The 15090-nt window shown below is 41.8% G+C and overlaps 1 protein-coding gene across 5 annotated transcripts in view; it reads right to left on the minus strand.

The window, feature by feature from the left end:
- Positions 1–681: 681 nt before the first annotated feature.
- The window catches only part of KSR1 (kinase suppressor of ras 1), a 206750-nt gene continuing 192341 nt past the window's right edge, over positions 682–15090 (minus strand). For 3 of the 5 annotated variants that reach the window (XM_051992364.1, XM_051992361.1, XM_051992362.1), the window contains 4 exons: positions 14621–14752; positions 11759–11894; positions 10746–10879; positions 682–5645 (listed from right to left, as the gene is read on the minus strand). In XM_051992364.1, coding sequence (XP_051848324.1) covers positions 5567–5645; positions 10746–10879; positions 11759–11894; positions 14621–14752 — 481 coding nt within the window. In that variant the 3' untranslated portion in view covers positions 682–5566. Of the gene's footprint in view, positions 5646–7021; positions 8083–10745; positions 10880–11758; positions 11895–14620; positions 14753–15090 lie in introns of those variants that run through there. The other 2 variants (XM_051992363.1, XM_051992360.1) reach the window with 2 other exon arrangements.

Raw genomic sequence — 15090 nt, forward strand, 5'->3', positions numbered from 1 at the left:
AATTTCCCATAAAGATTTTCATCCCACTCAACTGTTTTTCCTTCTTAGTCTCCCTGCATTGCTGTTTGTGCAAAAACTTTTCAATTTTATGGAAAATTTTCTATTTTATCTTCTCTGATCTTCTTTACTCATTGTTACATCAAGGACTCTTCATGAAAAGTATCTCCTTCCCTTCTTCTCTAATTTATTTATGACTTTACTTTATTTTATATAACTTATTTTAAAAACTACGTTACGAATTGATTTGGACCTTATTATGGTATACGGTGTGAGATGCTGTCCTATTAATTTCTGCCCAATTGTTTTCCAGTTTTTTCCAAAAGTGTTTGCTGATTAGGAAATCTTAATCCCTATAGGTCAACATGCTTAGATTTATTGAGTATTTTCTCATAATGTTTGATTTCTTCCTGATTTTGTATATTTAATCTGGTCCACTGATTAACTTTTCTATTTTTCAGCCAATACCCAACAGATTTGATGATTACTGTTTTGTAATATAGTTTTTCTCTCTGTGTTTCTCCATGGCCCCAAAGTGTTCATGTTACTACTGACAGATAATTTATTTGTATGCTTCCTTCCTCATTCTCTCTCAAGCCAGTAAGAGTCACAGTCTAGGCTACATAGTCAATATTCATCAGTCTTAGCTGCAATGAAGCAAAAACTGACACAGACTCTGGCAGGTCATGGTTTGATGGAGCACATCGATTTTATTCACTGAAGAGCTCTCCAATAATCAGAATTCCATTGGCACTGAAGGTACTCCTGCCAGTAACATAATGTCTAATACAACACACTTGTTAATAACACTAACCATTTTAATTAAATTAATAGCATCTGTGGAAGACAAACTCAGTTGATAGAAAATATAAAAATTTTTGCTGTACAAATTTTACATCACATTCAAAGAGAAAAAAAAGTCCATTTTTTTAACCCTATGAGACTATTTATACACACAGATAAAATCTCAGAGGATATAGCAATAGAGGCTATATCAGACCCTCTCTCTCCCACATGAGTTTCACATTTATGTGCCCCCCAAATTAGCAAAAACCAAAATAAAAATACAGGTTGACAGTGCTAAGTACATCTTTAAATATCATCAAAAACATCATAAATGCCACAGAATGACTCCATCACCTCATGCATATTTAAGGAATGGCCACTGAGAAATCCAGTCTGTGATTGCCATCCTTGGAGGAAACTACAACCTACTAGACTTCAAAATACCAAGTTGGACATCCAAATAAAGAACACCAGCCAGCATCAAGAGGGGTAGCGAAGGGTTGCCAAGAGATAGAACTTCCCTGGAGCTATGAGTCTTGGTTTAAAAATAGGAAATGACTTCTAAGGTCTAAAAGTTGGTTCCCCATCTCAAGCAGAATTTGGATTTGGGCCTTACTTTTTAAAAAATTGGATAAGAACCAGTTCCCAAACAGGGTTCGAATCAGAGGTCTTTGCAGCCCATAAAGGACTCCAGAGCTTTTTATCTTGCTAATAATTCACAGTATTCATTATTTTTCCAAAATACTTCATAGATAAAACTGGGGAAACAGGCACTTGCAATCAATTCAGTTACATTTCATTTCACAGTCACCTCAACAGATGAACAAAAAGCTATTTGGGGGGTCAAATGTTTCAGGTGCTGTTCTCACCCCCTCATAAGCTACCCTACCCCCAAAACCCTAAAACAACCCAGGCAGGGAAAGGAAAGGGAGTTTAGATGCTTGCTAGCTTCTTCCTTTAGTAAGTACATAGGAAATGAATTAGAAAAGGGGGTTAGCCCTTCTCTGACAAAGGAATGGAGTCACTGGGGATCTAAGGGCTCCTCTTGACTGCTAAAGCAATATGACCTTACATTCATGTTGGGAGATGCAGTCCACCAAGCTGTGAGGGAATCCAGGGGGTGTCTGCTCTATTCCCATACCCTGATCTTGACTCAGATTCCTGCCTACCCCAACACAATATTAAATGTGCATTTTCCCCCATTTTTTTCTTTTAGATGAACTTAATTCATTGGTGTAGAGAATTCCAAATGAGGGAATTCCTTCTGCCACACAGAATGACACCTGCTCATAGAGAATTACTGGGGAGGGGGACAGTGACTTGCTCGGGGTCACATAGACACTATGGCCTGCCATATTATTCTTGGTAAACATACATATTTGGTTCTTGATATCCCCAGCACTCAGCACAGTGCCTGGCCCATAGGGTGTGTTAATAAATGCTAATGGACAATAATAACTTTAAAGAGGGACTTGAAACAAAGGATTAGGATTTGAATTTGGATCTGATCCCAAGCCTGGGTCCCTAGTCACTCCTTCACACTGTGTCAAATCTGCCCCCTTCCAGTCACTCTAGGGCCCTTCTTTATATCTTGTATTAGCCCCCTTTTAGTCACAATAGGGCCCTTCTTTGTTCTATTTCTTGTATTTGTCCCCTTTCAGTCACTTTAGGGCCCTTCTTTGCTCTATTTTCTCAATGGGAGGCACAAAATCAGCAGCTTGTGGGGCAGAGGATGCTTGAAAGGGAGAAAAACTGGGAGTGGCCTATAAAGCTGAGGCTGAAGGGAGCAAACAGCCAGCACCCTAAAGGTTTGGGGAAAAACCCCTATTCTCTAATCAGGAAAGGGGGGGTAGAGGTCCGGCCTGGAAAATCCCAATGGAATCAGACACATACACACCCCTATGCACACACAAGGACATCTAACTAAATGCAACAGAAATAAGCACTCTGTCCTCTTCCTTCATCAAGCATTGAGCTGGGGGCCCAGAGACCCATTTTTGGTCCCCAATAACTCATTAGTAATCCTTTCCCCTCCCAGGGTTTTGACTTCATTCACTTGAAACAAGGTCTCAGTGGATTCTAAGTCTCTTTTTGGCTCGGACATTGTATGACTCAGATACTAAAATATGGGGCAAGTGATGCAAGGTGTTCAGAAGGAAACTTCTCTGCCAAAGTGAGAGGAATCAGCAGGGCCCAAGATTCCCCTAATCTTCCCTCAGGAGCAACTCCTGGGCTCTGTGGCCTGCAGGGTATACTTCCAAAGGAAAGGCTGGAAAAGGGTGATTTCTCATCTCCTCACCCATTTCCAGAGAAAAGCTCTTGGAACCCCCACAGGTCCTGGAATAATGGGTGGATCCTCTGCTTAGAAGGGTTGATGGCGTTTTATGACATTATGAAAAAGGGTCTCAAAGAGCTTGTACCTTTTCTAGAGGAGGGATAGAGGATGAGGGTCCTTCGGGTCTGACTGAGGAAACAGGCTAAAGACAGAGTGAGCACCAGTGAAGATGAATAAGGGAGGAGGGATGGGCTTGAGTAATCGCCTCTCCCCAGTTCTGTGGGGAAGGCCCCAAATTTAACTGCCATGGGTCCCAGAATGCAGATGAGGTGAGTTTGACCATGACTTTACAACACTCCAAGGCTCTTTCAGTAGCAATAAAGAAGGGCACTGTTCAAGAAGCGCACCCTAATCAACCTCTGGGCTGGGCTGAAAAGTTGGGTTTTTTTCCAGGCAGCCTCTTCTAGCCAAACTTTTCTTCTTTGTCCAGGTTTAATGATCCCTATTGGATTAGCCTTCATTTTCCAAATCCCATTTTTGGAGGTATAGAGGCAAATGGCGAATGTTGACTGTGTCTACACTACACATCCAGTAACTTAGTCCAAATCCACAACGGAAGACCTTGGAGGATGGGAACTCGAAGTTCATCTACTCATGTGTCCTCTCAAGATTGCCTCCTCAGAACCAGAGGGTGGGACTAGATCAGGGGTTCATGAATCCTTAAGGAATTAAAGGATCTATTTCAGAGATCCCCCTTCTCCCCTCTCCTGAGATACTCTCTCTAAGGCAAATTCACACATCCACCCTTGGGGGCTGCTCACATCATGGGAAAGGACTCTATCCTTAGCTATTCTTGGCCCATGACAATTACCCGCTGAGGACTGTGGGGTCTAAGTTGGAACTTACCCAAATACGACACAGCTGAAATCTCCCTCCTTGAGGGCAGGGATCCAGAAATGTGCCAGAGATAAGTACTTACTGAATAAATAATAAAAGATCCTGTCAAGAGGAACTTGTCTCCACATTAAGTTACCAAGTCCTCTTGAGGAGGGATTATTCATTCTTTGTACTGTGCATGTGTCCCTCGTGCCTGGAATACAGCAGTGCTTAATAAATACTAATAACTGATTAAAGAGAAGCATCAGACAACTAAGAAAGGTTAAAAGTGACTCTTGAGGCAGCATCAATGGGCTGTGCTGAGAGATGGGGAGAAGGGACACATGGAATTCAATGCTCTTTGTGCTTCTCTCTCTCCCTATTTCTCATCTAAGTCATTTACTTTGGTCTCCACCTGGGCCAGGGGTCTCTAGTGCTGGCTCTGGTTCTCCCCCATTAACAGAGACCAGCTCCATCTCACTCTACACCTTCCTGAAAGCTCCCATGAGACATCCACCGTGGAGCAAAGCTCTATATGCTCAGCTCTTCCAATCCAGGGTGGTCTGCCTGGAGGAACCAGCTTGATATTCTTAGCAGAATAAAGGATTATAGATTCAAACCAAACACCTAGAGCTGGAAGGAACTTTAGCCCAACCCCCTCACATCACAAATAAGGAATCTGAGACTTAAAAAAACTACTTGCCCAAAGTCACAGAGTGGGAAACATCAGAGATGGGATTTGAATGCAGGTTCTTCAGCATCAGATACCGTATTTTCCATTGCATTTTGCTGTCCCCAGGTTTCAAGGATTTTCCTACAAAGACCCATTTTTCACTGGCTAACTAAAGGCAGCAAGTGGTAAGTTTGTAATAGGAGTCCCAGAATGGATTCGCCAAACCAGGACAAAAAGGGCTCCCCTCTGTAACGTACCTGACGAGTGGTCACCCGGCAAACTCTGCTTGATGACCTCCAAGGTAGGAAGGGCAGGAGATAGTCCCTCCCCCTCCCCAAGAAATCCTATGCTGGCTTGCTGTTTCTTGGCCCCCTCCGGAACATGTGTCCCAGCTTGGGGAGTCGGATGGATTTCCAGGACGCCCTTTCCTAAGGGAAGGAAGCTTTCACCCCGACACCACCTTTCAGGTCAACCAGACATCCATGCAGTAGACACGTGGGTCACTTTTATTATTATCTAGCAAAAAAACCCAAGTTCATTCAACAAAAAAGTACATGTAAACTTATCGTCTGTCTGGATTTCACACATACACACACATATACACAGAGAACCGCCATGTGCGTGTGTGTCCGTAGATGTCCGTACACACACGTGTACAGATTACGCAGTCTATGTGTGTGTGTGCACATATACCTGTGTACGTGTCTACACACACACGCTCTACATTCAGGACACAAGGGTCTGTGTGCAAAAAGGCTGACACGCTGGCAGGTCGGCGGCCTCCCGGCTGGCTGGGCTGGGATGATTCTAAGAAGGTGGCTGACGTTTTGCAGAGTTGAGTTCTTTTTTGGGGGGAAGGAGGAGGAGGAGGAGAGACAGAGAATACGGGAGAATAACAAACCCACAAGACAAAAAGTAAAATAAAAATCCAACAGCGGTGAGAAACATTGCACATCAGGCTAAATCTTTGGATTACTGGATTCCGGGATGCCCATGCCAAACCTTTCAAACCGGGACACAACTTTGCTACTGTTAATGCTGAAAAAAGGAAGAAAAACACATGTTTTAGCCCCTGGTGGTTTGCCACGGGAGTCTCTAAACTTTTCAGACAGGTGGGGGAGGGGGTGAATCTACAACTCAGCCCTGAGCCCAGACATCTGACAAAAGGGTCACAGGGATTCCACCATTAACCAGGCCAGGGGACCCTTCCACCCCTTTCCTTAGGAAGAAGAGGAACACGAGCCCCCGTTTCGTTTTTCTGGCTGTTGGTCCTGATGGATCAGAAAACCCCTCTCAGGTTTGGGGGAAGATGAGGAGCAAAGGGCCGAGCCTTGTGACAAAAAGAATCCTAACGGGCCCCAGAAGTGGGGATCTCTGCTGATAAGCAGAGGAAGCCCAGAACTCAGAGAAATAGAGGTTCAAGTTCCAACTTGGTGATTTACTGTGGCCAGCCTAGGGTGAGTCAGCCTTCGTTAGCCATAATAGGAGGCTAATAGTAACCATAGAATTACTTGAGATTCATGTCTGCAAAGTGCTTCAGAAGTCTTAAAGCACCAGAGAGCCCAGCTGTTTGAATGTAAAGCCATTAAAGTGGACATTTTTGAAGTCATGAAATTAATGTCTTTACCATCTCCATTGAGCTGGAGAAGCGGGGGGCTATGGGCGTAGAATGTTGTATACACAGTCACTGTGAGTTAGTTTTACTTAATTGTCTTTTATCCTGTTGTAACAGAAGGCTGACTTTTATTATTATCTAGCAAAAAAACCCAAGTTCATTCAACAAAAAAGTACATGTAAACTTATCGTCTGTCTGGATTTCACACATACACACACATATACACATATACACAGAGAACCGCCATGTGCGTGTGTGTCCGTAGATGTCTGTACGCACACGTGTACAGATTACGCACATTCTATGTGTGTGTGTGCACATATACCTGTGTACGTGTCTACACACACACGCTCTACATTCAGGACACAAGGGTCTGTGTGCAAAAAGGCTGAAAGCACATGTCTGGCATACAATTAGGTACTTAATACATGCTTGTGGATGTTACTGCTGCTTATTAATGCTTGTTGATTGATTGATAATAAAAGAGTATGGAGCACTAATAGTGCAACCATTGCACTCTTGGGATCTGCCCTTCATTTGGAGAAGGGATTTAAGGTAAGCTTCCAAAATCACAAAATAAAATCACATTAAGCTATCATCCTCAGAGAAAACGTGTTATTGTTGCTACCTTCCCTCTGCCCAAAAAGCTGGATACGGTCAAAGCCAATAGGAAAAAGGAAGCCCAGTGTATTTGTGTAGAGCAGAGGGTTATCAGACAAGAGAATTTGGCAGTAAAAGGGAAGCCAGTACAGGTACAGAGAAGGCAGAAATAAAAGCCAGAACCCAGAGAAAACCACCGTTAAACCAAAGAGGAACTTTAATGATGAACCAATAATGGGAATGCTCCCCAAAACTGCCACAGCTGAAGGGGAAAGGTGCTGAGGGGGTGGGAACCCTTTTATGTGTGAGACACAAAACCATGATCAGAACACTTTCTGAAGTGGTCTTGGGCTGTGTCTTTCAGTGGTCAAATGTGCCTAGGATATTGTGAAGTCTCAGACCAGATTGGGCAAAAAGACCATATTAATAAATTGCCCTGAGGGCGCCTGAAAGGAGTTATCATTTTTTGTGATTTCCAGTGATTTCCTTAAGGTCCAATACCCAGAGTGGAAAAATAGCAGAGAAAACTGGAAAGCCTGGGATTTCACTGTCTTGGGGAATTCCTATTGTGGAAAGTCCCTTCTCTGTTAAAAATCAGCCACTCCTCAGTAACTTAATTCACCTGGATCACAGAGAGTTTAAGTGACTTGCCCAGACTCAGCCAAAACTAAAATCGTGATCATAATTACCAGTACTGATTTAGCGCTTTCAGTTCTGCAAAGGATTTTATAAATGTTAACTCAATGATCTAGTCAGCTTTGTCAGATTGAGGACTTGTACATGTCTTCCTGATTCCAAAGCTAGTCCTCTGCCAGTTATTCTACGTTGCCTTTCCCTGGTAATCAATGAAGTGATAATTCACTTCTATATTTGGGGGAAGGGAGGGTGTTTGAAGGATCTCCAACTCTGGGGGTCTTGGGAACATCAGGAAGACATGGAAGTGGTTTGGGCCAAGTTTACATTACTGCTTTTTGATTTGAGGACTTAAATAATTCACTGAAAAATAAGAAAGCATCCATGTCTCAACTTGCCGGTTCAACTTTTTAAAAAACACGCTTCATTGCATGGAAATAAAAAATAAAAACATGAGTCAGGAGCTAGGGAAGAAGGTTGAAGGGAGGGAAGAATGGATGCAGGACGTATGATGGGTGAGAAATGAGCACCCAACAGGACACACGCTATTCCTCCAAGAGGGGACGGAAGGTTCCCCTAAATTCTGGGTGGTAGTAGCGCCCTTTGGAGTAGCGATTCCGCCAGCGACTGGGGCCAAGCCGTGCCGCCATATTGATGTTTGGAGAGTGTGAAATGCCATCCAAGACAGTCAGAAGCCAACAGGACGGAGGGTTGAGATGAGGACAAGGTGAAGGAAGACACGATAGGAAATGGAGCGGTAGAGAGAGAGATGTAACAGGCCAGATGTATGGAGAAATATACCCCAGGACAGACACCAATGGAAAAGAAAAGAGAAAAATGAGAATTAGAAGCTGGGCTTGGGAAAGCAGGAATCACAAGCAGAAAGGTACTAATATTCACTCAGAAGCAGATATATTGGCATCTGGGTCCCTGGATTATGAAAACATTCCCTTTTAAAAGGATCTCTTCTTTTGTTTTAAATGAAAATCATTTAAAAATATTTCATTAACTATTTCCCAATTGTAAAGCAAAAAGGAATTTTAAACGATCATTTAAAAAAAAATTGAATTTAAGGTCTCTTTTTGATGGAATTGCATTGCTACATCCCCAAATCACAGAACATTAGAAGTGGAAGGGACCTCAAGATTCACAGGATCTAGAATTGGAAGGGATTTGGGGGCCATTTAGTGCAATCTCCTCATTTTACAGAGAAGTAAACTGAACTCTAAGAAGTCAAATTGAAATGTCTAAGATCTCATAAGATATCCTTGCTCTGTGAGTTATTTATAACCCATCAAAGTCTCATCAAGAGAAATTGCCGATCTGTATTAGTGGATGGATGTTCCACACAGAGGAGAGATAATCTCTGTTATACCCAGAGTTTATATATATGTATATATAATTATATTACATATGTAATAATATATACAATTATTATATTATATTATATATAACAAAGTATTATATATAATAAAATATATATGTATATATAACATATATATGTATATATAACAATAAAAACAAAAAGAAAAAATATATATATATAAAATCTCTGTTTTATATATATATATAGAAAATCTCTGTTATACCCCAAACTGTTGTACCCAGTTTTGTGGGGTAATCTTACTCCTTTCAGAGTCTGGATTAGCAATCCATTCTTACCATGTTGCAGCTTTCATCTGTAATAAGAAGGGGGGGCATAAATAACCCCTTCCCCCACCCAAGTTCCCTTCTGGCCCTAAATCTCAAAGTTAAGACTTTAGCGATCTTCCCTCCATCTAGCTCAAAGCTGGAGGTTTGACTTTCTCCCTTTTTAAAGATAAAGACAGACCCCAGAGGAGCACTGCAGAAATGCAGCTGGAGGTTTGGGTATAACCATATTCCTTCACACCAACAGCTCACTGGGGGCTGCCATTTTACCCTGAGTGTTCCCATCTCAGGATTGCCAATATATCTTTCACAAATGAGAATGCCCCAAAACACAAGTCTGTGTTTGAACCAATCATACCAGACAGCTTTCTGACATGGCTGCATTTGGAAACTATATTCTAAGCAGGTGGCCTGAAATGGGGCACCCTAAAAATTGAGGGGGCAGTATTTGTGCCTCGGGCATGTTAGGGACCTAATCTAAGGGATTTCTATATTGTATTTGAGAGTGTGTGTATGTGTGTGTCCTGTAGTTACACAGAGGCAAGGTGATGTATAAATTTAGAACTGGAGGGGATCTAACTTCAAAAAATCTAATTTTATTTTTATTTATTTTTCGCCACTGAGACAACTGGGGTTGAGTGACTTGCCCAGCGTCACACAGCTAGGAAGTGTTAAGTGTCCAAGACCAGATTTGAACTCAGGTCCTCCTGACTTCAGGGCTGGTGCTCTGTCCACTATACCACCTAGTAATTTTATTCATTTTACAGGAAAGAGGTCCAGCTGACTTGCCCAAAATCACACAGGAATTTAAGCTTCTGCTTAATAGTTAAGTCTTCATGAAGTCTATGATCTGGGCTTTTTTCTATGCTACAAATGGCCCTGGCTGCAAAGTCAGAAGATGCTGATGGGAATTCCGGCTCAGCTACTTACTGCCTGTGTGAACTGAGCACATGCAGGGCCCCTGTTCTCTCCTGGCTTATATTTCCCCACCTGTGTGTTCCCCCCATGTCTGTGACCCGCCTTCTATGTCACACACAGGATAGGCTGGTAGAGTCTGACCTCAAAGCCAATCACCCAGGAGATCCCAGGTTGTGGTCTCATCTGTGACACCCCTGTGTGTGTGTGTGTGTGTGTGTGTGTGTGTGTGTGTGTGTATGTTCCAGGACTGTCCTGAGGGGGAGGTGGGGAAAATGTGAAATGGCTTTAAATGAACCCAGAAGTTTGGGTGTTCCTCATTAGAGGCAGTTACTGTGTGAGCAAGCTCATCTAAGAAACATCCGATTTTTGAGTGGGGAGCAGAGGGGGTGTAAATAACGCTTCCTCATCTCTCACTCACCATTAAAATTTGTAAAAATCAACACTTTAGTGGAAGGAAATGCCATCCCTTGAATCCCTCCCCTTCCTTTCTTATAGGTGAACACTGGAAACTGGCACGGGAGAGCCCTTAGGGAAAGGTGTTCACCAGGCCTGATTTCCCTCCCCACAGCCCCCTTGCCATATAAATGATCCCCCTTCCTCAATGGCCCCCACTGTAATTTTCTTTGGACAGGGAGTCAGGGCCATACCTTCACAGGCTTCAGGTCTAAAGGGGGGGGGGCACGGAAACCTGGGCAGAGGCCCTTGCTCTGGGGGATACTTACTCAGCCGATTTCCAGAAGTGGCCTGGGTGAGAGAGGCGCCGGTTCAGTTTGGGCAGTTTTTCCATCATTTCCATTAAGAGGGGAAAGCTGGGTCTCTCCTGCAGGTCGAAGGCCCAGCAAGCAGACAGGATCTCCTGCAACAGGAATAGACATTCGTGTATTCGTTCCACAGGCATTTGTGAAGCACTTATTAGGTTAGGCAAGAAATGAGGCAAAGAATGGCCTCTTTTACCTAGTTAAAAAAAATTAGTCTGGGAGGGGAAGACCCCAGACAGAAACAATTAGTATTCATATTCACTCTTAGCCAGTCAAGGCCCAAACAATGGCCAAGTGGGGCTTGGTCGGGAACCTACGGTTGGTCAGTCAATGGGAATCAGCGTGAATTTGGCTCAGTTGGGGGAAAGAAGGAGGGAAAGACTAAAAGAAAATATCTCTCTCCATGCTGCCAAGGACCTTAGGGGTGGGGATGGGGAGACTCGACAGATAAAGAAATACAAAGTAATTTAGGCGGTGAGGAAGCACTAATCATAGGGGAGACTGGGAAAGGCTTCCTGTAGCAACTGAGCCATGGAGGGATTGCATGGGGGGGAGCAGGCAAAGGTGCAAAGGCTGGAGATGGACCGTCATGTTACAAGTAGGCTGGTTTGGCAGGAAGGTGGAGATGGTGAAGGGGACCCATTCCTGGGACGTGGCTAAGGTAAGACTGTGAAGGGCCTGAAAGCCTAGGGAAAGGAAACTCCTTGTGGGCCACATGCTGACTTAGAAACCCCCAGATGAGCATTATCTACAGAGCCCTTTCCATGTATAAAGTACATGATGAGGATTGCAAAGTTCACCAATTCTACTGAAACGCCATTAAAACAGTTTTTCAGAAAGCTCACGGAGCCCAGATTCAGCTCCCCCGGGCACCCCATGACTGTCTTTAGAACCCTGCTCACCAGCCCCGGCCCTGCCCCAGCTCCAGCTGCTCTCCCAGGGAGGCGGCCCCCGGGCCGGGAGTGACCGGCACTTACACTGACTTCCTTCCCCAAGCTGATCCCCGCCAGGACTTGCTTGACGCCTTCGCCGCTTCCAATCTGCCAGATCAGGGCTTCTGCAGGTTGGGTCTGGAAAGGCCAGTCTCTTGCTTGTAGCTCATACCAAACCGTCCTGGAAAGACCATCCAGAATGAACCAGGACCATGGGGAAAGCAAAGCAGGATGGGGGGAGTGGGGGGGGATGGAGGGGGTGTAGAGAATGGGGGGATGAGGCTGGACTCTGGGCCACCCTGAAAGGCCTCTGGGCTCCTTCTTGCTCCAGGCCTGGATTCAATGACTCCCATCCAAGCCTTCCATGAGCCCTCACCCCCCACCAAGATCACAGAGACTGTGCCATTTCCTTCTCCCGCTCATTTGACAGTTGCAGAAACTGAGGCAAACAGAGTGAACTGACTTGCTCAGGGTCACACAGTGTCCGAGCTTGGGTTTGAACTTGAATACATATATACTCTCTCTCTCTCTCTCTCTCTCTCTCTCTCTCTCTATATATACACACATATATTCTCTCTTGCTCCATATATATATACATATACATATACATATATATGCTCTCTATATATAAATATACTCTCTCTCTCTCTCTCTCTCTCTCTCTATATATATATATATATATATTCTCTCTTGCTCCATATATATATACATATACATATATATACTCTCTCTATATAAATATACTCTCTCTCTATATATATATTCTCTCTTGTTCCATATATATATACATATACATATACATATATATGCTCTCTCTATATAAATATACTCTCTCTCTCTCTCTCTATATATATATTCTCTCTTGCTCCATATATATATACATATACATATATATACTCTATATAAATATACTCTCTCTATATATATTCTCTCTTGCTCCACATATATATACATATACATATATATATTCTCTCTACATATATATATTCTCTCTTTCCTTATATATATTCTCTCTTTCTTTCTCTCTCCCTATATATATTCTCTCTCTCTCTCTCTCTCTCTTTCTATATATATATTTTTTTTTTTCCTCTCTCCATATATACATATATACTCTTTCTCTCCCTCTCTCTCTCTATATATATATATTCTCTCTCCATACATATATACTCTCTATTTCTCTCTCTACATATATATTCTCTCTCTCTCTCTCTCTCTCTCTCTATATATATATATATATATTCTCTTTCTCCATATATACATATATTCTTTCTTTCTCTCTCTCTCTCTATATATATATTCTCTCTCCATATATATATACACTCTCTCTCTCTTTATTTATATATATTCTTTATATATATGTATTCTCTCTATATATATGTATATATTCTCTTTCTATATATATATTCTCTTTCTCTCTATATATATATATCTCTCTCTCTCTCTTGCTCCATATATATATATACATGTACATATATATATATACTCTATATATATTCTGTGTGTGTGTGTGTGTGTGTGTGTGTGTGTGTGTATACTCTCTCTCGCTATATATATATATTTTTTCTTTCTCTCTCCATATATATATATATATATATATATATATATATATATATATATTCTTAATATGTATATTCTCTCTATCTATATATATTCTCTATATATGTATATATATATATATTCTATCTATCTATATATTCTCTCTATATATATATTTTTCCCTCTCTCCATATATACATATACACTCTCTTTTTTTCTCTCTTTCTCTCTATTCTCTCTCCATATAGATACTCTCTATTTCTCTCTCTATATATATATTCTCTCTCTCTCTCTCTATGTATGTGTATACACACACACACACACACACACATATATATATATATTTTCTCTCTCCATATATACATATATGCTCTCTTTCTCTCTATATATATATTTTCTCTCTCTCTCTCTCTCTCTCTCTATATATATATATATATATTCTCTCTCTCCATATATACATATATTCTCTCTTTCTCTCTCTCTCTATATATATATTCTCTCTCCATATATATATACACTCTCTTTCTCTCTTTCTTTCTCTGTATATATATATTCTTCTCTCTCTCTCTCTGTATATATATACATATAGTCTCTCTCTCTCTCTCTCTGTGTGTGTATATATATATATATATTCTCTCTCTCTCTCTCTCTCTCTCTCTCTCTCTCTATATATATATATATATATATATATATATATATATATATATATATATATTTTCTCTCTCTATCTCTCTCTATCTATCTATATCAACTACTGAGCAGTAGTAGATACAGAGCTATACCCAAGGGTCCAGCAGACCTGAGTTCAAATGTTGTTTTTCCCACTGACCAGCTATGTAACCACTGAAATGTCAGGCAACAATTGCATATTGTTCATTTCTAAATTTCTTTCACTTATCTATTTAAACACAATTAAACGATTTATTCAAGCCATCTTTCCTCCTCATAAAGGTCCACTATTCCCATGACTCACTCATGGTGGCCAAGAGGCCCTTCACGAGCTGTATAATCGCTGGAGAGGGCAGGTCTACAAGGCCAAAAAGAGTTAATCATTAGCTGGCCTTCCACCCAACCTCGTTGAGTTCCTTCAAGTCTCAGCCAAAGCTCTCACCTTCTACAAGAAGCTGCCTTCAGCTTTGCACCTTCTCCCATTAAGATTTCATCCTGTCTGTATCTTGTTATATTACCTGCTCTGTAAGCTCCTGTTTATAAATTCTTTCTTTGTATCCCCAGCACTTAACAAGGTGCCTAATGTTCATAGGAACTTAATGAATGCTTGCTGACTCACTGACCACTAATAAGGGAACATGGGGAGACTTGCCCCAGATTCCCCCGATTAGCCCCTGCAGGTCCCCCAAGGCTTCTGCTCACCCAAAGGCATACACGTCAGCAGCTCTGGAGAAGGGCAGTTTATCTTCATCTTTCCCTGGAGTCATCTCCCGAACGATTTCAGGGGCCAAGTAGCACAGCCAATCGTGTGGCAGCTTCAGCTCATTCTCCCGCCTGAATTGTAAAAAGGAAGAAAAAAAGAATTGGAAGAGTTTTGGTATTTCCAAGCTTCCCCTCTGCTTCCATGCAGGAGATTAGTGAAATTTCACTAAATGTAAGCTACAGAAGGCAATAAATAGATTAGATTAGGGGGTTCTGAACCCAGGGTCCATGAATTTGGTTTTTAAAAATACTTGGGTAACTATATTTTAATAGAATTGATTTTCTTTGTAATTTGTATTTTATCTTATATATTTAAGCCATGATTCTGAGAAGAGATCCCACAGGCTTCACCCACTGTTTGCCTAAGAGGCCCAGGACAAAGACGAGCCAAAAAAAGTCTAGGTCTCGAT

Source organism: Antechinus flavipes, chromosome 4 (genome assembly GCF_016432865.1).
Source record: "Antechinus flavipes isolate AdamAnt ecotype Samford, QLD, Australia chromosome 4, AdamAnt_v2, whole genome shotgun sequence".
Classification (NCBI taxonomy): domain Eukaryota; kingdom Metazoa; phylum Chordata; class Mammalia; order Dasyuromorphia; family Dasyuridae; genus Antechinus; species Antechinus flavipes.